Below are 26,436 nucleotides of genomic sequence, written 5' to 3' on the forward strand. Positions count from 1 at the left end.
AGGGAATAAGAATTTGTTACTGAGTTCGCTCTTGAAATTTCCCGTGCAGAACATGAAGATGATGATGTGATGATATGCGTTTTAACAGTGTTGTGGAAATAATCTTGACTCTGAAGGCAAATGTCTCATTGAACATGCAGAGTGCTTTGCACATAGAAGGTGCTAGTGGATTTTGTCTAATCCATGAATGAGGAAGGCACTTCATCTCTTTCTAGGCCTTAGTGTTATGAATCAGGAAAAGTAGAGGGTTATTGAATGGTGTGGTTTCAGAAGTCCCTTGCAGCTCTAAAATTATTTTATGCAATGATGATTCTATTGTCAAATTAGATTAAAAAACAAAACAAAAATAATATACAAACAAGTATTTTCAGAGATCCCAGTATACACCTCTGGGAGTCCATGAGTGAGTCTTGCCTGTTTCCCATATCTTGACTTCTGAATTGCTTGCTGGGGAGGGAACTGCCTATTGCTGTGGGGCCCTGGTCCTGGAATTCATGTACATGACTCAGTAACAGAAATCAAATTACTTTTTTTATAGTGCAAAAGTAAAGCATTCCTAAATGAATATTTGCCAAGCTGAGTGACTGTTGAGGTCATTTTCAATGGGAGACTATATTCCACCATGGCTGATTTCAATCTGATTTATTGCCATCCACTCCTGAAGGCAAGCCAGCTGATGGAGGTGCTGGCAAGAGTTGGGTCTCCAAGCCCATTGTGGAGATTGAGTCGGTTCCCGGCCATTGCTGAGCAGCCAGGCCAGTGGCACGCTCATTTGGCTGCACTTTGCAGGGGCCATCTGGTAAGCATGGCCACATGTTCATATCAGGTATGCCAAGAGAAATGCTACCGCGTCTGACACAAAATAGAATCGCTGGAGACCTTAATCTTTTGAGAGAAAATATGTTTAGGGTATCATTGCACTGATTGGAGCCCTTGCTCGTGAAGTTGATTATCTTAGGGTCAGCAAAACAACTGGGTAAGGAGATTGAATCAGTTTCCTGTAACTTCCTGGGGTCAACAGATACTCATGTTCTTTGAGGTTTCTGAGAGTTTTTATAAACCTACTTTTTCTATTTTTTTCTTTCCTTTTTTTACCCTTTAAAATGGCAATGGTGAGGGATTTAGATGGCCTTAATCTATCACATGCCTGTCCAGATCTAGATAAAAAGTTAATGGACCTGTGTTCTACAGGTTGTTAAAAAGAAGTGTCGTTTCAAACAACACCTGTCATCTTTGCTGTATAGAATTAGTATATGGGAAAGTGAGCCTTGATATAAAGGCTGTCTTCCTAGTATGGTCAGCCATTGCTCTGAAAGAACTGTCTTCTGTGTGAGGCTCTCATGCAAACACCTGTCTCTCTCTCTTGCATCCACTGTCCTCCATTCCATTTCCTCACTTTATCATCCTGGTCCAGGAACAGGTAGTTGAGATTCTTACACATGGTACCACCTTTAAGCATTGACAGAAGTGGGATTAACCCCTGACTTCCATCCTCTTTGTTTTTGAGATTCTTTTTCTAACCATATTTCCAGATCTCCTTTGTTCAGCAGTGAGGAGTGGTTATTAAAAACTTTAAATAGGTTTGTAATAAGTGAATGTTTTATGATGCCGCATAGTTGATAGTCGGTGATACTTTAAAAAAAATGGACAATAGCATCTTTATGTATGCATAAATACTGATCCTAGGCAATTAGAAGATGAAAATAGCCTTGTGTGACATCCAAGGCACCTAGCATCTGATTTATACAAGCAGTGGGACAGTTAACAAATGATTTATTAAGATTATCTCCAGACTGGATGCAGTGACTCATGCTTGTAATCCTAGCACTTTGGGAGGCTGAGGCAGATGGATCGATTGAGGCCAGGAGTTCAAGGCCAGCCTGGCCAACATAGTGAAACGGCATTTCTAAAAATGCAAAAACTAACCAGTCACGATGGCACACACCTGTAGTTCCAGCTACTTGGGAGGCTGATGCAGGAGAATTGCTTGAACCTGGGAGGCCGAGATTGTGCCACTACACTCCAGCCTGGGTGACAGAGCCAGACTTTGTCTCAAAAAAAAAAAAAAAAAAAAAAAAAAATCTACAACTGTAAACCTCTCTTTTTTGAATACCAGTAAGATGTGACTGCTAGTAATTCACATGGGGCCAGGCCCTATGTCCCTTCTCCCAGCATCAGGAATGACTTTTCTCCCACTACTGCAGCTTTCTGCTGTTTTCCTCAGTTGTGTGGCATGTGCAGTCCAGAACTCAGACTTTTTGGGTCAGTGACTCCAAGTAAGGCTCTCCCACTGCTTTTTATCTGTGGCACTTTCTTTCCTCTTCAGTTCTCTGGAAGCTGGGCACTCCATTTCTTCATTGCATTTGTTCCTTCCGTTATTAAACAATATGGGGTCTCCAGTGTGCTGGGCATGTATCCTGGGAGTACCGACGGGTAGAGGAGGCTTCATTGCCAGGCACCTCATTCACTGTTGTGTGTGGTTTCTCTTCCTCCCACGTGTGCCAGCCCCCAGAAGGCAGGGCTGAGTCTTACAAGGATGCAGTGTTGGCATTTCAGCACGTGGCAGGCAGCAGATGCCCAGTGAAGGTGGGCTGAATTTGGAGGTCAGTGCTGAGGATTTTAAAGGCTTTCCCTTTCAGACTGTCGGATGAGGTAACCATCTTCCTTTTTTCTAAAACGGGATAATGTATGTGATGTATCAAGGCAAGTTATCCTCCATCCGTTTCTTTTCCTGTCCTGTATCACGCTATTTCTATTCTCACCGTTCCTTTGAGACCATCATACCAGTTTCTCCTGCCCTGACTCTCCCCTTTTTCTTTCCTTGCTCTGACGCCATAGACAGCAAGAAATACACACACACATATATATATGTCTGGTTTCATATTTCTTTATCCCTGTCGCTTCTTAATATGTATGTGAAATGCGGTTGTCTCCCTCTGTACACGTCTCTCTCGATATGTGTGTGTCTGTTGGGACTGTCAGGAGAATCTGGCTCCACGCCTCACAAGAACACCCCCGCTGTGTGTGTTTGTGACATCTCGTGCTGCTTCTGCTCCTGCAGTGTATATGTTCCTCCTGAATCTTAAGCATTTTTGATGGCAGGAAAAGTATTTGTTCACTTAGATTAAACCCATATTCGAACACCCACTACATCATGTGGGCACAAGTGACTGATAAAGCAACAGAATTTTTACACCTGCATAATCTGTCTTCTGTGTAGATACCTGGTTGCCAATGCCATAGGATCATACAGAGGTGAAGTTTTGGGGGAAAGATGTTGCAGCTTGGGCTGGTGTAAGGGTAACGGATAAAACTGAATCCTAAACAGAGCTGAGCTTCATTGCTTACACTTAAAATTTTTATTTTCCTTGCCCTTTCAACATTTTAAAAAAATGGCATGGGGAAAGCTTGGGATTAACAGCAGGGAGAGCATTCAAGTTACATATCTTGGCAGATCTTTCTCCTTTTTTCTTTTTATACCCTCGGTTTTTACTTTATTTCAACTTTTATTATAAAGAGTCCATGCCATACAAGTTTGTTACATGAGTAACTATGTGATGCTGAGGTTTGAGGTTCCATGGATACCATCACCCAGGCTATAAGCATAGTACCTACCTCCCTCTTTTGAAGAGAGCTTGTGTATAGTAAGCTCAGTTTCCCCTGGAAAGCAGTAACATTAACCTTTTTTGGCCCAAAGTTTTGTTTCTTAACCAAATTTAGATGAGAGGCACCTCCACAGTTAGGAAGGTCCTCCATGGACACAAACTAATAAAAATGTTTATAGAATTTTGGTCATTTGATAGAAACAAAATGAGGAGCCATCCTCTGAAAAGGAGCTGGAAGTCCTTATGAGCTGTGGTGTGTTGGAAGGTCTTGGTCAGGTTATTCCTGGTCAGGTTTGGGAGCAGTTCTGCCCCATGCTGGAAAGGCTGGAACTCCCGGTTTCTCCCAGTCACAGATTCCCTCTACCCGAGAACCTTGAGCACTCTTAAACCAATGCCTCTGGAAGCCCCTTATCTATTCAGACCCATCACTGTGTAACTAAATAAAGGAGAGAAAATTCATGTATAAGAACATGGAGTTGCAGAGGAGACTCTGTTGAATTAGCTGACAAACCACCAGTTTGAGGAAGAGGAAAAGCCCTGGCCTGGTGGGAGTCTCCGCTCAGTCTAGTTCTCGCTGAGCCCAGGAGTCAGGACTGCTGGGCAGAGGGGAACATGCCTGTGTTTATTCCATCAGATGGCACTTATGTCTTCCTGCTGGATCTCTAGACACTAACTTTCCTATAGTTTCCTCATGTACTAGGAGGGGAGATGGACTGCCATAAAGGAATAAAACACAATCACTCACTACAGTTAGGAGAGACATGAGCAAGAGGCCAGGGAAGCCCACAGGAGGACAGGATTCCTAATAAAATCCTGACTAGGCGTGGGAAGGAAGAATTAAGGACTGTTTCTTCAGAGAGGTGTTGGCTTTAGCTGAAGAAAGAGGAAGGGGCTTTAACTGGACAGATTAAGAGTGGTGACCTGGAGGGACTGAGGAGAAGGACATTCCAGGAAGAGGAAGGCCTGCAGGGAGTCTTGAAAGAAGTCAGTCCAGGAGGCTCTGGCAGAAATGAGGGGCCTTATTTTGGGAATCTCCTAGCATAGCAACAGGGGGGGTCTGTGCCTGATTCTGTAAATAATGTTTTATTGGAACACAGCCCATCCATTCGTTCAGCTGTTATCTGTGGCTGCTTTTTCATGACAACAGCAGAGTTCAGTAGTTGAGACGGGGACCTTGTGGCTCACAGAGTCTTAAATATTTACTTTCTGGTTCTTTACAAAAAAAGTGCTGACCCTTAACTTTATTCCTTGAAATTCTTAATGAATGGACCCACACCGTCAGCTTTGGGGCTTTGCTCACAGGCCTTCGTGGACCTGTTAGTTTATTTTCTCATTCAATGAGCCTGCTTCACCCCGCCCTACCACACCACCGTGTCAGTAGCCTCTAGTTGGCAGTGAATATTCCAGGAGTAGAATAGTATCTGTGGTGTAAAGGGGGTGCCGTTTCCACGCCAGGTACCCCCTAAAATGTCTGATTACCAACTGCAGGCTCTCATAGACTGTGCCTAATTTCGTGGAACCTCTGCTGCTGCTCATTTGCTTGGCCAAAACCCTCCATCATGCCAAGTAAGCATTGGCAAGCAAAATCAGAATTAAAAATAGTGATAGGTATAATGGTTGCTGCAAAATACTATTCTCTGGTGAGGCATTCCATTTGTTAGGGCTTCTGGAGCTCTTTCCACCTCAAGTCTGCATCTATTTCAAAAACACAGAATGCTTTTCCAGAAATGTCTGTACATTTGAAGTGCTGTTTTCCCAGATATAGCAAGTGAAAGTTGTGTGGAATTATATAGCAAATGCCAACTTTTAAGCACCTACTGTGGTCTGTGGTATCTGCCATTGGGCATTCCAGGACAGCCTTTTGATAGGTGTTGATTTAGTAAGAGCTGGATGAAATAGAGGCAGTCATTCCTATTTTACACATCATGCAACAGGGGCTCTGACAAGCCGAGTAACCTCCATTTTAACTACTAAGAGACCCATGAGAAAGAGGGTATTTTTTTATGCTCTAGTTAGTCTTAGCAGATAGAGGGCTTATTGAAATACTTGAATCAAGAGGTCAAGAATTTTGGTGACAGACTATCAAAATAACTGGTTTTCAAGGGGCAGGTGAAATCCTCCTTAGCACCAACTTCCGTCTCAGTCCCAGCAGCCACTGAGTTATTTCAGTACCCCTGTGAAATAATATTGCAGTTTGGAATCTAGTTTTTGATTATTGCTTTCTTTAGAAAACTAACAGCAGTAAGTAATGATATTTTCCAGACATTTCTGGAAAATATAGTAGGTCTGAAAAGAGAAACGTGTAGGTTTAGGGTTGTCCTGTTTTCCGACTAAAATGGTCATTCCTACGTAACAATGTGATCATAATCTTCCCCTCTATAACATTATTCCACCATGTTCTTAGGGTAAAGATGAGGGTACTTATTGTGGTATTTGAAGCCTTTCCTGTTGCATCTCCTGTCTGGCCTGAGTAGCTCACACTTCTTTCTGTTGGAGACCACCTCAGTTCCTTGAACGGCATCGTTAGATTGTCCCTTTGGCTGGCTCACTCCCACTTTGTCTTCACATCTTGGCTAAGATGTCACTGGATGCAGGAGGCCTTCTTGGAGCTTTGGAGAGTAGGCTGGGTGTCTTTCCTTGCCCAGCCCTGCCATAATGCCTGTTATACTGTTGTTCCATTGTTCATTGTTCATTTATTTGTATGTTCTCCACCATTAGACTGTAAGCTTCATTTAATTTTTTTAATCGACATAATTATACATATTTATAGGGTACTTAGTGATGTGATGTTGTGATACATAAAATATATAGTGACCAGATCAGGGTAATTAGCATTTTCATAATCTCAAACATTTCTCATTTCTTTATAGCTAGACAGGAGGAATAAGCTCTGGTGTTCTATAGCACTGTAGGATGGCGCTAGTTCACAGTAATATATGGTTTTAAATAGCTAGGAGGACTATATTGAATGTTTCTATCAGAAGGGAATGACCCTTAGCTTCTCAAAGGCATTTGTTTTCATTTTGACCCTACAGTTACAAGGAATAGGAACCCATTCAAGCTAGCTAATATAAAAGGAGTTTATTGTGAGGAAATATTTGAAACAATAAGGAGACCTTCATGGAAATCTAAGGACTAGGTCTGTAAGAAGCTGTATCCCATGGATGCAGGGTGGGAGTTCCTTAGGATGGTGCAGATACATCTTATGACTCTCTGTGCACCAGCTCTATTCACATCTCTCTGGCCTACTGGCTTTCTCAGCTCATGCAGTTGTCTTCACGAGGTCTGTTCATGGCCCCAGCTTGCCCACATAGCCTAGAATGTCCCTACCAGTGCTGGAGGACCCTCGTAATCACATGGCTCTATTTTCTGCTCCCTGCTTGTTTGGTTTCTCAGTTGCCCAATTGCAGATTTCTAAGCAGGCACTCTGGTTGGCCTGGCTCACTCTTTTAAGCCGGGCCACACATGTTGTCATAGGTCTCTGACCATCCTGTAGGTGGGCTGTCCTCAGGTCAGTCATCACTGTGAACCAGTCAGCTATGTTCGAGCTGGAGGGGCTCCATGTATCAGAGCATGGCTGCCAACAGAGACCTTTCTTTTTTGGTTTCTCTCCCTACCTCTTGGCTTACAAGAATGTTAGGCTTGTGTTTTATAGATCTCATTGTATCCTTTGTTGTTTTTCATTCTTCACAGATATCATTAACGGAGCTCAAGAAAAATGTGTATTGCCTCCTATGGACGGCTACCCCCACTGTGAGGGAAAGATCAAGGTAAGGCAGAGGCGAGCAAGGTCATTTTCATCATCCCCAGTCTGCACAAACACCTCTTCTTTTTCCTTTCCCTTCCTTTTCCTCCTCAGTGATACAAATGGGTGAGTGAGCCCTTGACATGAATCATTTATGGGGTGTCTCCATTCTGCTGGCTTTGGCTGTGGCTATGACAACCCCGCTCTGCCTGTGTCAACCATGTGGGGTTGGTCAACAGTGGCGCTCACTGGTCAGCATGAGAGAGCCTGGACCATTTCAGGCACCTGCTAAGTCTTTGAAGCTGACTTCCCCTCTCTGTTTCCCAGCCTCCAGCAGGTGATCCTTCGAGGACCAATGACAAGGAACTGCCGTTATTTAGTGTCCAACTCCCCACCCTCTCAGTCCCCAGGCTCCTGCTCTGAAGCCTTCAGATTGTGGTTTAAGTGTCACATTTGTATTTGTGGTTGAGTACCCAGAGACACTTGGCTGCTCTTTTACTTGGCTGCTTTTTTTTTTTTTCTTCAGAAATCCCATTTGTATGGCCTGTCCCTGGGGAGACCACTCCCTGCTCAGTAGTTTTCAGAGAAAAGTGTCCATTCAGGGATGTAGTTATGACAGTGGGACCAGCCCCAGAAACATTTGGGTGGTATCCATGTGGGCCGTCTGTCAACACTCACTTGTGCCCTCCTGCACACACTGTGTTTCAGGTACCATGCTGTGGGCTGTTGGAACTGGAGTTCCTGGAGGGGGTGTAGATATCAGAGTCCCATTAGGCACTTGATCTTAGTAAAAATCCCCGAGCCACCGCCTCTCCTGGGCTTTATTGCCTGCTGTACCACAACCTTACTCTGCACTCTAAGCACTTCTGCTGAGGCCTAATGTAAGCCAGTGTCTTCCTGTTAATCATCCAAGGAGGTGAGCTGCGCACCTGGCTATCTTGACCTTAGCTCAGTGACTCTGTCACTCAGTTCTTTAGGCCACAGCTTGAGCCATCCACTCCGTCTTCACCATTCCTATCCTCGCCCTCCCTGTCAGCAGATGTGGAGGGCCTGTGAATGGGCTGCTCAGAGACGTTCTTCTTGTTTCAGTGGATGAAAGACATGTGGCGTTCAGATCCCTGCTACGCAGACTATGGAGTGGATGGGTCCACCTGCTCTTTTTTTATTTACCTCAGTGAGGTGAGTAGCTTTCTGTGGCTCCTGGGGGCAGATGTGACTTGTTGGACTGTGCTGTAGCTGAGTCTGAAATTTGAAGAGCTTAAAAACGTGTGGTATTTTTATATGGAGGACCTATGATTCCGCCCTTCATTACTTTCCCTACTCCTCAGGAAGGATGATTTTTTTTTCCCCCCTTGAGGGAAAAATAAGTGGAGTTAGTTAGCTATTTCCTTTTTTCCTAGTTTTGTTTTTTTTTTTTTAATTGTAGTAAAATAGACATAATATGACATTTGCCATCTTAACCATTTTCAAATGTATAGTTCAGTGGCATTAAATATATTCACATTATTGTTGCAACCATCACCACTGTCCATCTCTAGAATTCCTTTTATCTTGCAAAACTGAGCTTCTAGACTCATTGAAATCTAACTCCCCGTTAAGACCCTGCTTTCAGTTGTTTTGGAAATATACCCAGAAGTGAAATTGCTGGATCATATGGTAATTGTATTTTTAATTTTGGGGGGAACCGCCATACTGTTTTGTACAGCAGCTGCCCCATTTTATACCAGCAGTGCACAAGGATTTTAATATCTTCATATTCTCACCAACACTTGTTATTTTCTGGTTTTGTTTTTTGAATAATACAATTATTTAGAGAAAGGATCATTGAGCTTGGGTAGGTATAAAGGAGTCAATATTGGGAATTCTCCTGGATTTGTCAAGAATAGATGCCATATGAGCTGAATCTTGAAAATACGTGTAAGAAGTAAGTTAGGTAAATGAAAGACAAAAGTGTATTCAAGGCAGAGAAACACCATAGGGAAAGTTATGGTATCAGTTGCACAGTGGGAGTGGCGGGACAATGGACATAGGCAGCGGCTACCGCTTGGGAAGTATGGAATACTCTCCCAAAACCTGGGAATGTGGGTAGACCTACCTGCTGATAGACTTTATCTTCAGGTCCTCTATGCCATCAACATACTCATCCATGCTGCGGTGGAATTCAACGTAGCTGAAGCTCCTGCTCTCTGTGTAGCTATTTTTGGAATTCTCCCAGTGACACTTGAGTACATTGGGGGCATTCTGGGCCCATACATATGCATGTCTGTAGCAGTCATTCCAGTTGTCATTAGCACATGTATGCTCAATTTGGTACCCTGAGATTTAGATGAACACGTGAGAGCTCTTATCTTTTAAAACACTTCTTTTTCTCTCATGAGGACATCACATCTGTACTCTTGGACATGGGTAGTGATGTTTTATGAATTGCCTCCAGTAGATGTTTTTCTTGTGTACAAGCAGCCTGCATAGGATCAAAGCAGGGCCAAGAGTGGGCTCCAGATCTTTAGAGAGGTTGCCATCTCAGTCACCAGGGCCACCCTATTCAGATTCAGCGTTTGAGTCACTGCTCATAGTAGGGATTAGTGTGTGGATCTGAACAGCAGAGTCTATGTCCTCCTCCTTTTACAGCCCAGGAAGCATTTACTGGTTTATTATAACAGAAACAAGTCAGAAACAGCCAGAGGGAAGAGATGCGTAAGACAAGTTTGGGAGGGAAGTAACTAAAAGTTAGTTACTTTTACCTTTTTTCCCCTAAATCTGAGCCTCATTTTCATTTGTACCCTTGAATTTAAATAGCAGCTTTTGTATTTTTTTTTTTTTTTTTAGCGGTTGCAGAAAACTTTATGGGTCACTTGAATCTCGTACAGGCTTTAAGGATATCCGTTTCACCTAGAATCTAGGGAATAAAAACCGGCTGGCTTCCCCTTTATGGACTGGGGGAGGAAGGGGTCTTTGGGATCTTGTGGTTCTAGCCAATTCTGAGGTCATGCCTCCACAGACCCTCTGCTGCCCTTTTTTTAATTCTGTCCCCCGTTTTTGTTTGCTGTTGCTGTTGTTATTTGACCAATAATAACAGCTGGTGATACCATGCAGGAAGGAGAACACCTTCATTTTTGAGGCTAAATAAAATATTCTTGCCATGGTTTTCCTTGTGGGATTCAGATGCCTCTCTTTTCTTTGCCATAGGGTGATGGGGACAGAGGCCAAACAGTATTGCTAATAGGACATGTGGCCCTGATTCCGTGGGATTTGCCCCTCTCTGACTATTACTTCTTTTGCCTGGGTACATTGAAGTCACACAAAAAGTGTGTGACTTGGGGGGTCCAACCAGGCTCCATGATTTTTTAGGGGAAGAGGGACAAGGTTGTTCCATTGCCATCATGAAAACCCCAGAGCTAATTCTAGTTAAAATACGTCTTGGAAATGAACAGCTCTGAGAGTTGTGTGTATGAGGCTCCTCATTAGCAGGCTGCTGGCAAATTGACTTAGTAGCATTTATTTGAGTTTCTGGCTTCGTGCTTGGGTGGCCTGTGGTCTGCCTTCTCATTTCCTTCTCCAGAGGAGTAAAGCCTGGGGTCACGTGTTGACCTTCACTCTAGTTGAAAAGTCAATTAGAAGTACCTCTCCTGCCCTGAGGAAAAGGTTCCTCATTTAGTTTAATTTTCAAAAGTTTTATTCCCCTTTCTACATGATAGAATTTAGCCAGAGTCTGACCGGGCTCCATGATTGACAAGCTGGGCTGATTTCATGCTTTCCTAAGCCTTTGCATGTTGGGGTGTGCTGCTGAGGCAGAGGATTTTCATGCCCATACTTCCATCTCCTGGGAAGGCATAGAGAGTGATCCACATGGAAGAGACTGAAGTTATTTGTGACTTTTTCCCCTCCCTTTGTCACACCTCACCCCTGTCCCCAATGAAGTATATGGCTAAGCTGAGAGAAAAGTGAGGTTCTGGGGAAGGGAAGTAGGGAGGAATACGGGATGAAGAGACATGATGGATCACATACACTTGCTATCTGAGGCTGAGTATTTCATTTTGGAACTATGTTTTCTCTTCCTGAGGTGTGAAATATGCTTCATTAGCCCATTCCACTCTCTTCCTACGCAGATGATCGGGTGGTCTTTTTGTTACTTGGCTGAATTCTATTCAGTGAGCAGTTATTGAATTCTTTGTCAACAGTTAATGAAAACACATTTTCTTGACACCATGTTATGTGTTAATCATTGTAAAAGCAACAGGAAGAAAGGATGCAGGTAACCGAACCAGGAGAAGGGGTGGAGATATCTAGGGAACTCTTCTTAAAAGTTTTAATCTGAGTGTAACCCTGAACCTCTGGGCTTTTCTATGTTATCATAGCATTGTAATAAGTACCCTATGAGAGTTAAAGGAGAATTTCACCAATATGGTCCCTTCAATAGGAATACTACCTTAGAGTCTTACACCTGACTTCAGCTTCTGTTTCTGCTGCTTTCTAAGCTCTATGAGGTCACTTAACCTTTTGTGCCTAGGATTCTTCCTTTATAAAATAATAGGAATGTACTTAGAGTACAACCTGGCAGATAAAAACACTCAATAGCATAACTGATACTTCTACGGTTTTAAATGCTGTGATCTTTTGAGAATAGTTGTGGGGTGTCACTTAGCCTTGGACATGATATGTGGGAACATTGTTCCGTTTTCAAATTATAATCAATTTCGGTTCTCATTTACCAATGTAATACAATTTTAGATCCTTTGACTTCTGGTAATGTAGAAATTCAGCTGTTTCCCTTAATGCCTGTTTTTAAATTGACAACATTTGTATGTATTCGTGGTATACAACTTGATGTTTTGGTATGGGTCTGCATTGTGGAATGGCTAAATCAAGCTAATTAACATGTGCATTACTTTACATACATATTTGTGGTGAGAGTATTTTCCCTTGATTTGTCATTTCTGGGCATGATACTTGTGTTTGCACTGGAATTAGCTGCACATATGGAGTCAGTGCACTCTATCATTGTTAATGTGAGATTAGTAGAGATGTTTTGTAACACCAGTTAATTCCTTCTTAGTATTTTTTAAATCTTGGACATTATCTATGGCTTTGTAGGAGCTATTAGTTCACTTGTGTGGGTTTATTCTCTCTTGCTGTCTTGAAACTTTCCTTATTCTGTTATTTAGGTAAACTCTGAAACCTGCGTTTTTATTTCCTGTATCATCTGCTAGGTTTCTCTTGCAACTGGGGAGATGATTGAGAGAGACATCTTCATTTGAGTTGTTAACGTGATTAACACATGCACCAGTAACTTTTATTCTATTCCTAATCCTTATTGAAGAGCCAATTCTTGTTTTGAACTATGTTTAACATCAGAGCTTTGACAGATGCCCAAGGGACATGAAGTAAAATATCTCTTGTATAGTCAGTCACTAGTTGAATTGGAGCATTTAGATTCAGACCCATCTTAAGAGACGGTACTCTTCCTTCATTTTTCTTTCTTACGGTTGTCTCAGTGCACCAGCTTCCGCTGAGTTATGGAATTAGAAACTTGTTAGTACTTTCACCCTCACCACCCTCACCCTCACCAACTAGTCTATGGATATTTTTTGGTTAAATCCCAGGAAGCAAAGCCATCAATATTTTTCCTTAAAATAGCCCCACAGCTGCTTGTTATAATATCTCTGACACTGTACTAGAGATGGTAGAGATAAAAGCCGAGTGGTTGCCCTTCTTTAGAGGTGGGACTTTGGGAGCAGACAAGAGAAGAATGAAATATTATTGATTCTCCCCTGTACCAGACACCTCAAATATAGAACAACCCCATTTTATTTAAGTGACTTCAGCATCTGAGGATTTTAATATCCACGGGGGTCTTGAAACCAGTCCCCAACAGATACTGTGGGTCAGCTATACACGATCTTATTTAAACCTCTCTCCAACTCTGAAGAGTAATGGAGAGCCAAGTCATAGATAGCTCAGAGAGGTCAAGTCACTTAGCCCCAAAGTCCTGCACTTTTCATTCCTGCTGTCTCCTTTGTGATGAAGGAAAACTGAACTTGGGTAGCTGACTTGTAGCCATTGACTTCGCATTCAGTTATATGGTTAAATCCACTTGTGATGGAAAAATGGCTCTACTTTAGCTAACTTCAATGAATAGATCTTCACTGCTAGTTTTCTAATACTCCATCATTGCTAGTTTTCTAATACTCATAATTTCGATACCCTACACCTCTAAAAAAAAACACAAACTCTCCTGCTGCCATAACTCATGAAAACCAGGTGTCAGCCCTTCCAAGTGGTAGGAATAAGCAAATGATTCATTAGGCAGCCTTGTATTTCCGGAACATCAGGCAGTTCATTTTCTGTATCTGTTTTTGTGAGCCATGTAACTACTCCCATTATAGAGACAAAGCCCTAAAAGTAGTTACTCTGAATGTCATTGTTTCAGGTATATTAACTTAACCATCTGCAGAGCCTTTTACTGCTATCAGCTTTTACAAAATTTAGAATGAATTTCTTCATCTCTGTTGATATTATGTTGATAGATGATACTGATATATTTGACACTGACACACTTTTTTCTTTTTAAACAGTTGTTACAGAACCTAGGAGGTGTCATACCTTTCCAAAGTTCCTAATTTGTTTGTGGTTTTCTTGTATGCACTTCTGTTGCCATTGCAAGTAGAGTTGCTCTGAAATAATCAAATTGCCCAGTGATTGATTGCTAGATCTTAGGATGTGTGCAAGCTATTGCTTCAAATGCCAATTTGGACTGGATGCATGAGAGTGCGTCTATGACTCTTTCACAAAGGAGCAAAAGAAGCAGGTTCATGCCTTACTTGTCAGTCTAGTTCTTATACTTCATAAACAACAGACGTAAAAGTCTTTGCTTCTTTCTGTTCTCCCTTGGCAGTATGTAAAACTAATATTGGCTGAGCATGTAATTAACCTTGAGTTTAAATTCAGCGTGCTTAATCCCTTGATTAATGCTAAGATTAATGCCCAACAGGAAAGGTTGAAAGCTTAAATGTCTGTGAATGCGAGCATGAAATGAAATCCTAATAACCAGTACAATGATTTGGATTTATGAGCTGTGTTGGCTGCTAAAGATAACTTGGAAATGGTGTTGCACAGACTAATTTGTCAAAGTGGGCAGTGATAAAGAATGGACTGTTTAGGTTGCAGGAGAAAACCTGAATGAAAAAACAACTAACATTTTGGGGTGGGCCAGGGAGTACTTTTAAAAATATCACCGGATTGTTGCCCAAGAATACCAACACACACCCTTTAAATGTTCAGCCCTTTGAAATGGGAAATTCTCTTTCCTCAAGACAATATTTCTGGGCAGTAAAGAAGGTGGCAGAGATTTACGATCATATTATTTTCACCTTCTCTGTTCAGCCTTTATTGGTATCTTTTTCATCTATATATATTTGTTGCTCTTACTACCCGAGTTCTGAGACATCCTTAGTAAAAGAATTAAAAAAAAAAAAATCCTGAGTTTCAAGAACAGTATTTGTTAGTCAGCCTAACTGATCTCTGTTTCTCCCTTTAGCCCCTTACCCACTAAAGTTCTTAGCAACACTTCCTGTTTATGAATGTTATATACCACAACGGTTATATTTAGACTTCTTGTTCTGGCCTCCACTCTACAAAAATCAGAAGGGCAAAGGACAAGACTTGCCAAAACCCAAACCAACACTTCTTTGACTGCTTCTTGGAATACATGTGGCAGGATGGTGCTTCAATGCTGTCATCTCCAATTTGTTTTTTATACACATTTAAATATTGTCTCATATAATTTCTCTTATATGAGCCTAAAAATACTTTAAAAATTACTTTTAAAAGTATTTAAAAATACTTTAAAAAATTTTTAATGTGCAAAATTTCAAGCATGTACTACAAAAGAGTATAACAAACTCCTGTGTGCCCATGATCCATATTCAACAATTGTTAATTCATAGCCAATCTCATTTCATTTATAACCTCCTCTGCTTCATTATTTTAGGACAAATCTCAAGCATCATATCTGTTTCAATTTGTATCTCTAAAAGAGACTCTTTTAAATCATTGTACAGCTATTCTCATTATAACTGCTAGTACTATTTCACACCAGAAAATTAACATAATTCCTTCACATCAGATTAGTATTCATATTTTCAGGCCATTGTATAAATTAAAGTGTATTTATTTGAACTGGGTTTCCAGTAAGGACCCTAAATTGCAATTGTTGATGTCTCCTAAATCTCTCTTCATTTTAGGTTCTCTTCTGTCTCTTATTTTTCTCCCTTCTAATTTTTTGTTAGAGAAACTGCTTCATTGCCTTAGAGTTTGTCTTACTCTGAATTTTGGTTACAGCCTATGTTGTTGCATAACCTGGCTCTTTGCCCCCTTCTATTTCCAGTAAAGTGATAGCTAGATCTGAAGTTTGATCAGAATAATATCTAATATTGTTTGTGCAAGTTATTTCATGGATAATGGTATTATATACTGGAGTTGGGAGGCACATAATGCCTGATTTCTCTTTTCTGTCTCTCTCTCTCTTTTTTTTTTTTTTTTTTTTTTTGATGTTAGCATCATTGATCAGTGCCCAGGTTCATTAATTCATTAACAGTACCTTCTTAATATATCAGGAGTACTTCTGTGCAGAGATGTGACTCTTCATCAGGTATGTGGTCACCCTAAGAGGAAGTTCGTAGAAGAAACCATTTATTTCCCAGTTCATTTCTTAGCATCTTCCAGCTTGTTTTCTTTCTGCTTGCTTGCTTTTTGTTTTTTATTATCATTATGAAGTAATGGATTAAAACATGTGAACAGTCCATTGCAGTTATTTTCTTACTGATTGTCAAGTTGCCCTGCTTTGGCCAGTGAGGACCTATTCATACTGCTTTCTCAGACCTTTTGACATGACCATGGTAGTTTGTAATAGTTTTCTTGTTCTATGGTATGCCAAGATTTCCAGATTCATATCATACAGTTCCTACCCTAGGCCTGAAACCAGCATCTCTAAGAACCACCTTGCTCCCCCGGCCTGCATACCACCCCAGTTTCTCTTAGAAATAATGCCTAGGGGTCACAACCTGAGTGCCAGGAGCATTAATTGCTATTGATTTTTTTCTGGCTGCTGGAGATTTAACAGTGAATAAACCCTCCTCATTATGGTTGTGTTATGTAAGGAGAGATAGCTAGCAACATCAAAAAAGTAAGATGTATCATCTCCTAGACTGTAGTACATGCCTGGGGAGAAATACTAAAGAGAGAGCAAGAAGTACTTATGAGAAGTGATGGTGTCAGTTTTGGATAGAGTTTTTCAGGATAGGACCTACTGAGAAGTTGAGAAAATGATGTTTTACCATATTTGAAGACAGTGAGGGAGTAAGAAGTGCAGATATCTGACAGATGTTTAGCAGGCAGTGGGAAGAGAAGTGCAGTCGCCCTGGAGTGACCATTAACACCTAACGTTAACAACAAGTACAAGGAAAGTCATCTCCACAGAGAGTTTTGTCTGTTTTGTTCTCACGTACAGTGATGTCTGGCACATGTATTTATTGAACGAATGATTCTATCTGAAGCATTTTTTTTAAATCGGCAATAGTTTTTTGTTTTGAGTGAGTAACTTCTAGCTCTAACCCTTCCAGTCTTAAAAAAAATGTCGTAAACTTTGTAGCATTAAAATACGCTAAGACATTTGAGCTGAGACACGAGGCAGGGGCGTTTTGAGCACTGATTAACACATTTAATATACAGTAGTCCTCTCTTATCCATGGGGAATATATTTTAAGACCCAGTGGTACCTGAAACTGAGGGTAGTACCGAACCCTGTATATACTATGCTTTTTCCTTCGCAATGTTATGGCGTCTCTTTGGCTTATCTGAACTGGGGCAGCATCATTACTCTTGGGCTTTGGGGCTGCTATTAAGCAAAATAAGGGTTTATTGAACACAGGCACTGAGATACTGAGACAGTTGATCTGGTAACATAAAGGCTACTAAGTGACTAATATGAGTGGGTTGTGTCTATAGCATGGATCCCCTGGACAAGGGAGCTACTCTAGCCCTGGGCATGATGGAGCAGGAGTTGCACGCATTCATCATACTACTAAGAGCAGTGAGCAATTTAAAACTTCGGAATTGTTTATTTCTGGAATTTTTTATTTAATATTTTCAGACTGCGGTTGACTGCGGGTAGCTGAAATATCAGAAAGTGAAACCATGGATAGGAGGGGACTACTATAATGCTGTCTAATATTATGAGAGCATACAAGGGATCAGATTAGACTATTAGAATGGAATGAACCAATTGTATTAGAAGGCACAGCTTTCTTGCCCATTTGTTATTCTCATTGTCACTTAGCATAATTGCACATTAAACACAAAAAAGGAGCTATATCATTGGTGTCTAAAATGTGACTACCTCTTAAAATTGAGTGACTAGTTGTCAAAATGTCCTCATGTGGATACAGACCAGTTGGGACCAGTTTTGCCAGCATCCAGTGGGAACTGTGCCTAGTGAGAGTTGCTATAGAAAGTATCTCTATGCATTATCTCTGGTTGGCTACAGAGGAATTTGCTGCTTCTCCTGTGTAAGGGAAAATTGGCTTTTCTTCTCTTACAGCAATTTGGGATGGATTATTGAGCGTCTCATCCTCTTGTTAGAACCCCACTGGTTTTGTGGCACATTGAACGCTTACTGCAGCATCCCTTTAAGTTCTGCACACCAGCCCCCAACCCCTGATATGCTGAGCAGAACTCTCATGGATCACTCTGGCCCTGTACTCTGTCTCTTACAGGTAGTCAGTTCTGTACTTTGTGTTAATAATATTCCTGCCTGTCTTGGCAGGGGGCAGCAGTACAGTGTTATAGGAAACACATAAGACCTGATTCCCTGTCTGGATCCCACCACTTCCCTACGTGGCTTTGAGCTTTCCCTTGAGTTTTCAGTCTGGTTTCTCTTCATTGAGGTCAAGATAAAGCCTGCTTTGCCTCCCTCAGTGTATTGTTGAAAGGTTCCAATGAAATGAAAACAGTGAAGCGCCACGTAAGTGGAAAAGAGTATCATAGTCTCTTTCGTGCCCAAGTCATGCTTTTTGATTTATTCTTTCAGTACTTAACAAATACTAATTGAACATTGCCTGTATGCCAGGTACTGTTTTCAGGGCTGGGGATGGAGTGACGAACCAGGCAGATGAGGTTTCTGTCCTCAAGGAGCTTACTTGCAGATGGAGCAGCAAACAATAAAATCAGTACATAAAAGGACTGACACAAGGGATGAATACTCTGAGGAAAAATAAACTAGAGAGGATGAGAGTAGCCAGGTCAGTGGGTCAGGGAAGGCTTCTCTAAGGAGAAGTTTGAGCATAGTATGGAAGGAAGTAAGGGAGTGAGACATAGAACACTTTAGAAGGAAGAGGGTTTCAAGTAGAAAGAAGAGCAAATGCAGATGCCCTGAGCTATAGAGTTACCAGATAAAATACATTACAGCCAATGAAGTTTGAATTTCAGCTAAACAATGAATTTTTTCAAGTGTAAGTATGTGACAAACGCTGTGTGGGACATACTTACACTAAAACAAAAACTGTTGTTTACCTACGGTTAAAATTTAATTGAGTACCCTTTTCCTTTTCGCTAAATCTGGAAACCCCACTGAGATAGGAACGAGCTTGTATGTTCTTGGGAGTTGCAAGGAGGTTGGCTTATGTAGGGCAGGATGAATGAGGCAAACACTGTAAGAGTTGAAGTCAGATTCTGTAAGATCTTGGTATAAATTCTGGATTTTATTCTGAGAGCAAGGAGAAGCTGTTGCAGCATTTGAGTATGTGTAGAATGTGATCCAATTTTGGTGTTTCGTTTGCTCTTTCTTCATAGAACAAATGGTAGGAGCAAGAGTTAGAAGCAGAATTGTTACTACATTTGTTAACCGTACAGTACTGCCATGCACTAAGAGTATAATCATTTTAAAGGATTTCTTTTAGAAGACCTAGGTGGTGATACTCCAGTATTGAAGACGGGACTGTGCTTACTGGACTGTAGGAACCAGAAGTTTAGCCAATGTGCTTCAAATACTGATTGAGCTTACCAGCTCTGGGACAAGACAGGTGGCATTTCTGTCTTTAGCTGTGTCTAGTCTGTGCTTCAGCCTCTTCATCTGGCATGATAATTAGCCTTTCTCAGGAGGTTATTTGAAAAGACCAAATGAGATGATGTGTGTAAAGGGCTTATCCTCATGCCTGGCTCCTAGTACATTGCAACTTTTATTCTTGGTCTCTCCCAGCCCACTCCCCTTACACAACTCTTCAGATAAGGACCAAAATATTAATCAACTCAGGTGTTGGTGCAGAGGACCAGTCTTAGAAAGCTGAACCACTTACCACTTACATGAGTAGACATCCTTTACTATCTGCATTTTATCATTAAAACTTTAGAAAGTAGAGGAGGCGGGAGTTGGCATGTGGTAGAGAGAAGTGCAGGGGGCTTACTTTTTTTTGGCTTATCCCTTAATGAGTAACTTCATTTGATGTCATCAGTATAACAAATGTGTATATGTTTATGAATGTGAGTATATATAAGTGTAATCAGTGTGTCAAATGAATATATAGTCAACTGTATTCATTTGATATGTGACCAACTAGCCTAACAGGATGACATAAATTCTGTCTTTCAGATCTTACAGGATAATAAAATTAAGAGGGTTACCTGATCCAACTCTAAAGTAGATGAGAAAACTTGAAAGTCAAATGGTTTAAAATTAAATGCCTAGTTATTTGCATAGTTGGGCATAGAGTCCGTTTTGACTGATCCCAGATTCAGTCATCTTTCCCCGCTGAAATAGGTCCCTTATCCCTCACTAAGCTTGGCCTAAAGGTAACTCTAATGTATCCTGGTTAGGGAGACAACAAATTTCAGTTGTCACTCAGCCCTGCCACTCACTGGAGAAGTTATAGCGGCAAATTCACATTAAGCCTTGACTTCATCCCAGGTAACATGTTGATAGTACCCATGTTATAAGGCCCTATGGGGAATTAAATCGTGTAGTGTGTGTGTGTTATGGAGCCCAACATATTGTAAGTCTTCATACGTGATGGCATGCTTATATAACTCCTTTAAAAATTATTCTCTTAATGTTCATTGTGAAATGTATAATATGTAGATTAGCAAAAAGAAAATGAAAAGCACCCAGAACACCATCATCCAGAGACGATCTCAGACTTTCCGTATGTATTTTTCTCATTTAGTTTTGATTGTACTTAAATCATCTGAAAAATACAGCATGAAATCCTGTGTGTTGGTGACCCATTAGAACAGAACACTTCACATTAATTGTGAAAGAAAAAGCCACAACAAAGACTAATCATTCTTTCAAAAGAACAGAACATTACTACTAGAAGTTTTGCCATATTATATCTAACAACATGCATGTATACATTGAATCTATTAGTTTTCCCAGTAACTTTGTTACTTTTTCTTTCCCTCTTTAAACTCCAACTTGAGTTGTCTATGTATCTGCCAACAAGTTTTTTCCCTTTAATATAATGAATTGTCTGTCCTACAGACCTTGGAAATAAGTCTTACCAGATTAGACTTCTAGGGACTCAGAGAATGCTTTGATTCGCAGTGTTCGTGTTTAAGCTGCAAAACCCTTTTTGTTCAAGGAAGTTTAAATCACTGTGAGGAGGAATGTCAAAAAAACAAATTGTTATCTTTTGTATCTCCTTGTTCAAGAAAAGTGATTTTATAGGGTCCTTTCCATGGAATGTGCATTTATGTTCTAAAGTTTTAGCCTGGCTGGTCTTTGTTTTTGTTGCATCTTCATTTTGTGGCCTGAGGATAGTGAGCTAAAAAGATTAGTTCATGTCAAAGAGTTTGCTTTCCAATTGAAGGTTACTGGAGGAATGCTTCTCCTGGATCGATTTGTTGTGTGCGTGTTGCCAGGAGCTCAGACGGTTTTAATTTCTTAGACTTATAGTGGTGAATTGTAGGCTACTTTTAAGACTGTCCAGTCCCTTCCCTGTCAGAGGGCTTGAGGCAGGTCTTTCCCAGGCCATAAAAACTGGGCAGAGATGGGGTTGACGGCAGAGGGTGGTAGCGGGGAGGCGGGGCACCCAGTGTGTCTCCATACTGAGGGGAAATATAAAATTGTGTCCCAGTAAGAGAGTACCAGGAGCCACAGTTGAGACAGTGTGAAGGAAGGTGGTCAAAGACAGCTGTAGGACACTAGGGCTCTGAGAACCAAGAGTTGAAGAGCTATTGAGAGTGACTTGAAATAGAGCCATTTTCAGGTCAAGTAGGTGGTGGGGCTCACCTTGGGGTCCAGCTTTATTGGTAGCATCCTGTACTGGTGGGTTAAGCTTGTTAAAGGACTCTGGACAGATCAAAAGAAAGCAAAGTTAGGGATTAAGAGGTTGTTATTAACCTTCAGCAACGTTTTCCCTGAATGTTATTAATGGTGTTCCTATTGAGGAAAATGTTGCTCATTTGAGAGCTGTTTGTTTCAGTACTCGGAGTTATTGCCAATGCTGGCTTTATTTCCAATCCTGGTAATCCTCCGAGGTTTCCCAAAGAAAAAAGTGCTTTGTTTTGTTTTTCCCTTCTCCCCATGGGATAACTGGTTTATGTATAATTTAATTATTTTGGTAACCAGTTATCCTATCACAGCATACAAAAACAACCTTAAAAACCCACCTTCCCACTCTGTGCTAAGATGTTCATAATTGATTTTCCCACCATTACAAGTGCATGTATAACAGCGAAATTTCTTGCTAAAAGCTAAATTGGACTGACCCTATATTTTGTATTTTCAGGAGTGCCCTTGGAGCCTTAGGAAGTAGTACCCAGTGATTTAGAATAAGAAGAACTAAAATAAATGATCAGTTTCAAAGAGGCATTACAGTCTTGAGGCTTCTGTAGGGAAGTCATCTTTTTAAAAATCACCTGGGACTGGTATTTTCATCACAGTGAAACTTGAAAGATTCTTCTTGCAGTGGCAGAGTGGGGAGGGAACTTTATCACTATCTGGTCTTGCTCATGTCTCTCCTCTTAGTTGATTTTTTTTAGTCTTATTTCATCTTTCCCCATCATGCCATTCCTGGGAAAACGTTTTATCCTAGTGGGTGGCTGGTAAATTTGGTTGTTTATTTGGTGTGAGGTTTATTTCAAATCTGTACCTTCCTTGCTCATCCAATTTTTTTTTTTTTTTTTTTTTTTTTTTTTTTTGCAGGGATGGGGGTGGGATGGGGTGACATTAAATATCTCACAATCAAGTCTACAATCCATTTGAAGCCTTCATGTTATAAATATGGTTTATTGAGTCCATTTGCACAAATCTAATTGGAGCTAAATAATTCAGTCTGGCCTAAGAATACAAGGTACAGATGTGCATAATGCTGCTGAGACCAGCTTAGGCTTCATCCACTTGCAGACTTTTTCTTTGCTGTTTTTCCTCATTTTTCTCATTTGTGGAGCTGCAGATATTGCCTTTCATGGTCATGTTGTTGTCAGATCCCAGTGATTAGACTGTAGGCCTCCAAGGCGAGTTGGTGTTTTCTTTTTTATGAGTAAAAACCATTTCAGCTTTCCTTGTGGGGAATCCTTTTGAGTCTCTGAATCATTCACAAATATGGTAAGGTCTAATTTTATTCCATAAGAAGAAAAGAGAATATTTCACTTTTCCTATTCAGAGCTTCCACCCTCTCCCCGAGCTTTGCTTCTCTCTGCTTATTGCTTTGGGATCATCTGCAGTGGCAGATGGCTTTATGCAAATCAGGCCAATTACTTTGGTTATAGTACAGATCACCTTGCATTATGAGTAACTTCTAGATTAGTAAAACCAACATGTTTCTTGGAAAACTTACTGAGACTGAAAGGGCAAACTGTCTTGTGCTGACCCATGAGGCCATGGTTCCACACATGTCTCTGCCATCTTAGTGACCACTTTAAGGACATTCCCTCACTCTCCTGCTCATTAAGTTTTATAGGTCTACCTGGCCATAGAAAAATTATTTTCAATGCCTGTTTGTTAGCCATATTTCATAATCTCATTATTTATTAGTAAACAGGTGATAATGCTATCTTCATTATGACTAGTTTTGATAGAGAATAGACATCAATATAACTTTAATGCATTTCTCATTTTTTTGCTAGAAATTAAGTTGCCTAATAGTCTTTGATAACTTTTGCTGAAATTTCTATAAAATCAAGTTCTTTTTTCCTTTCTCTTTCCTCCTCCCCTCAATTTCTAAACCTTATGCATTGACAGAACAGTCCATCTTCCAGAATGGCTCTCACAAGATCATCAAGGTTGTTTTTTTTTTTTCCTCCTCCTCAAATAGGTTTTATCACCTTATTTCTTGAGATAGTGTGAAGTGAATAGCTAGAAAATGAGAGAAACCTTGACCAATTAGCCCTAAACTATTGTTGCATTCCTAACCCAGATAAAGGATTGAGTTCCGTGGCTTCAGTGCCATTCAATTTCCTTTCCAGATATGCCACAACAGATAAAGATCATTCCTGTCCATTTGCTAAATGGTCACAGAGACACCTTAGATTCTCATTCCCCGGTGGCAATGTTTCAGTCTTTTAACTTTCTGCCATTAGACTCCCTTTCCTTCTGGTACAGAGATGTGAGGATTAAATGACTAAGGAATTAATTGCTGTAGAGTACTTTGAAGGACAGATGTAAAATATAATCTCTTTCTTCTGACCTTTGCTGCTGATTGTTTCATCTGAGAGGGCACTTGTATCTCGAATACTAGCTAAAAGCATGGGAATTTGGCTAATAATAAAAATAGCACATATTAATATAGTGCTCATTGTGTGCCAGGAGCTGTTCTCGGTGCTTTGTTTGCTTTGTTTGTATATTAATTCATTATAGATGAAGTTGCATACTTAGTGTCACTGATGTTTTTTAGGTTGAAAATTGGTGTCCTCATTTACCTTGGAGAGCAAAAAATCCCTACGAAGAAGCTGATCATAATTCATTGGTAAGTGATTTTGGAAAACTCTTTCTAGACTTGGGCATTTAGGTCAGATGCCAAGTGATACATGTGGAATCTTCTAGAAATGGCAGCTGTAACCTGAAATAGTGTTACACTGAAAAACTTCTGTTATTCATCTCTGTGGAAGTCTAGGTGACCAAATCAGTCAACCATTAGCGTATGTTTGTTTACTGAGCAATTCTCTGAGGGTTCCTAAATGATGGGCTACTGATATGAGTAAGACCTGGTACCAGATGTAGAGGCCCTACGTGATCTAATAAGGGTGATGGCAGATAATGACTATCTCTGTCACAAACGCTGTAATATAGGCCTGTGGGAATTAATGAGGAAGAGCTCATTTTAGTCTGCAATATTCAGGGTAGATTGCATAGTGAAGATGACATTGGAGCTGAATTTAAAATGATGAGTGATTTTATATAAGGTCAAGGAGAAAAGGATATCTCTCATATGGGAAAATGAGAGCATGGCAGTTTCTGGGAGTAGAGCCTGCATGGTTCAGTTGGCCAAGGCCATAGGGGATTGGATGAGCTAGGCTGAAGATGAAACTGGGAAGGTCGGAAGGGGACTGTGAAAGTACTTGTTGCCCCATTAAAAGCATAAGTCTTTATTCTTTAGACCATAGATCAGCAAACTTCTGCAAAATACCCGGATAGTAAATAATTTCATCTTTGCAGGCCATGTCGTCTCATTGCAGCTTCTCAATTCTGCCATTGTAACAGAGAGAGCAGCCCTGGATAATATGTAAATGAAGGGGCGTGGCTGAGTTCCAGTAAAATTTTATACACAAAAATAAGCAGTGAGGATTTAGCCCAAGGGCTGTAGTTTGCTGATCCATGCTCTAAACCACAGGAGTCCTAGGATATTGTTTAGTCAAGAAGGGAAATGAAACTGGGTGTGGTGGCTCATGCCTGTAATTTCAGCACTTTAGGAGGCTGAGGCAGGAGAGGCTGAGACCAGCCTGGTCAATACAGCAAGACCCCATCACTACAAAAAATTTAAAAACTAGCTGAGCGTGGCATGTGCCTATAGTTTCAGCTACTTGGAAGGCTAAGGTGACAAGAGGATCGCTTGAGCCCAAGTTCAAGGCTCCAGTGAGCTGTGATCATGCCACTGCATTCTAGTCTGGGTGAGAGTGTGAGACCCTATCTCAAAGGGGAATAAAGAAAGAAAAGAGATGAGTGTTTAGAATGAGCTGTGTAGGTGGCTGAAAAGGTGGTTTCAGCATGTTTGAGATGTTCTGTGAAATAAATACTGGTTATTATGTTTCTCTGTTACTCCAGTCACTGATTGTATCCAGCTATATTCTCTAGAACATTAGGAAAAATATTCTTCCTGGCTTTTAAGTTATTCTGCTCTGAATTTTAAATTGTACTTGCTCATGACAGAAAAGTAGTATTCCTGGCTCTTAAATTCCTTAGAGAACAATGAATTTTTGTTTGGACTGAGACAAAACCAGAAGATGAACATTTATTTCCCTGTTTAACTCTGTGGACAGAAAGAGGCTTTTTGGCAACTTCCACGTTGTCAAACAGCCTGCTAAGAATTGACTTCAGTTTTCTTAGAAGTCTGCTGTCCTATGGTAGATCCAAATGGCACAGTAAATTTGAGTGCTGACAATTTCAAGGTACATCAAGCATACACATTATAAAAACTGCATTTGAACATAGCTCAGGGCTTTGTAATGCCTATGCTGCTTTTCTCGATTTCTAATTTTTTAATGATGTCCCTTCCGGCAGATCAGCAGTTAGCAGCCTTTGCTTCAATTTGCAGTCCTGGGACCTTAAAGTCAAAGCTGCAGCAGACAAGACTTACTTTTGAAGCTCTCAATTTAATTGACTAACCCTTTTAAGTTTTCAAATGTCACGTTATGAAAACCATTATGCTTTCTGACTTTTTATCTTCTATTCATTTTATTAAATTTCTGTTGCTAGGCGGAAATTCGTACAGATTTTAATATTCTCTATAGTATGATGAAAAAGCATGAAGAATTCCGGTGGATGAGACTACGGATCCGGCGAATGGCTGACGCATGGATTCAAGCAATCAAGTCCCTGGCAGAAAAGCAGAACCTTGAAAAGAGAAAGCGGAAGAAAGTGAGTTTTTTATTAATTCAGTG

At 40.7% G+C, this 26,436-nt stretch overlaps 1 protein-coding gene and 1 pseudogene across 3 annotated transcripts in view; one reads left to right on the top strand and one right to left on the bottom strand.

The window, feature by feature from the left end:
* The window catches only part of MGAT5 (alpha-1,6-mannosylglycoprotein 6-beta-N-acetylglucosaminyltransferase), a 328,044-nt gene that overhangs the window by 186,910 nt on the left and 114,698 nt on the right, over nucleotides 1-26,436 (top strand). For all 3 annotated transcript variants that reach the window (XM_007964794.3, XM_007964792.3, XM_007964797.3), the window contains exons 4-7: nucleotides 7,299-7,375; nucleotides 8,440-8,529; nucleotides 24,234-24,305; nucleotides 26,252-26,413. In XM_007964794.3, the coding sequence (XP_007962985.1) occupies nucleotides 7,299-7,375; nucleotides 8,440-8,529; nucleotides 24,234-24,305; nucleotides 26,252-26,413 (401 nt within the window). The remainder of the gene's footprint in view (nucleotides 1-7,298; nucleotides 7,376-8,439; nucleotides 8,530-24,233; nucleotides 24,306-26,251; nucleotides 26,414-26,436) is intronic.
* LOC140712560 (epididymal secretory protein E3-beta-like) lies at nucleotides 8,548-12,728 on the bottom strand (annotated as a pseudogene).

The sequence above is a fragment of the Chlorocebus sabaeus genome, chromosome 10, assembly GCF_047675955.1.
Source record: "Chlorocebus sabaeus isolate Y175 chromosome 10, mChlSab1.0.hap1, whole genome shotgun sequence".
NCBI classification, from domain to species: domain Eukaryota; kingdom Metazoa; phylum Chordata; class Mammalia; order Primates; family Cercopithecidae; genus Chlorocebus; species Chlorocebus sabaeus.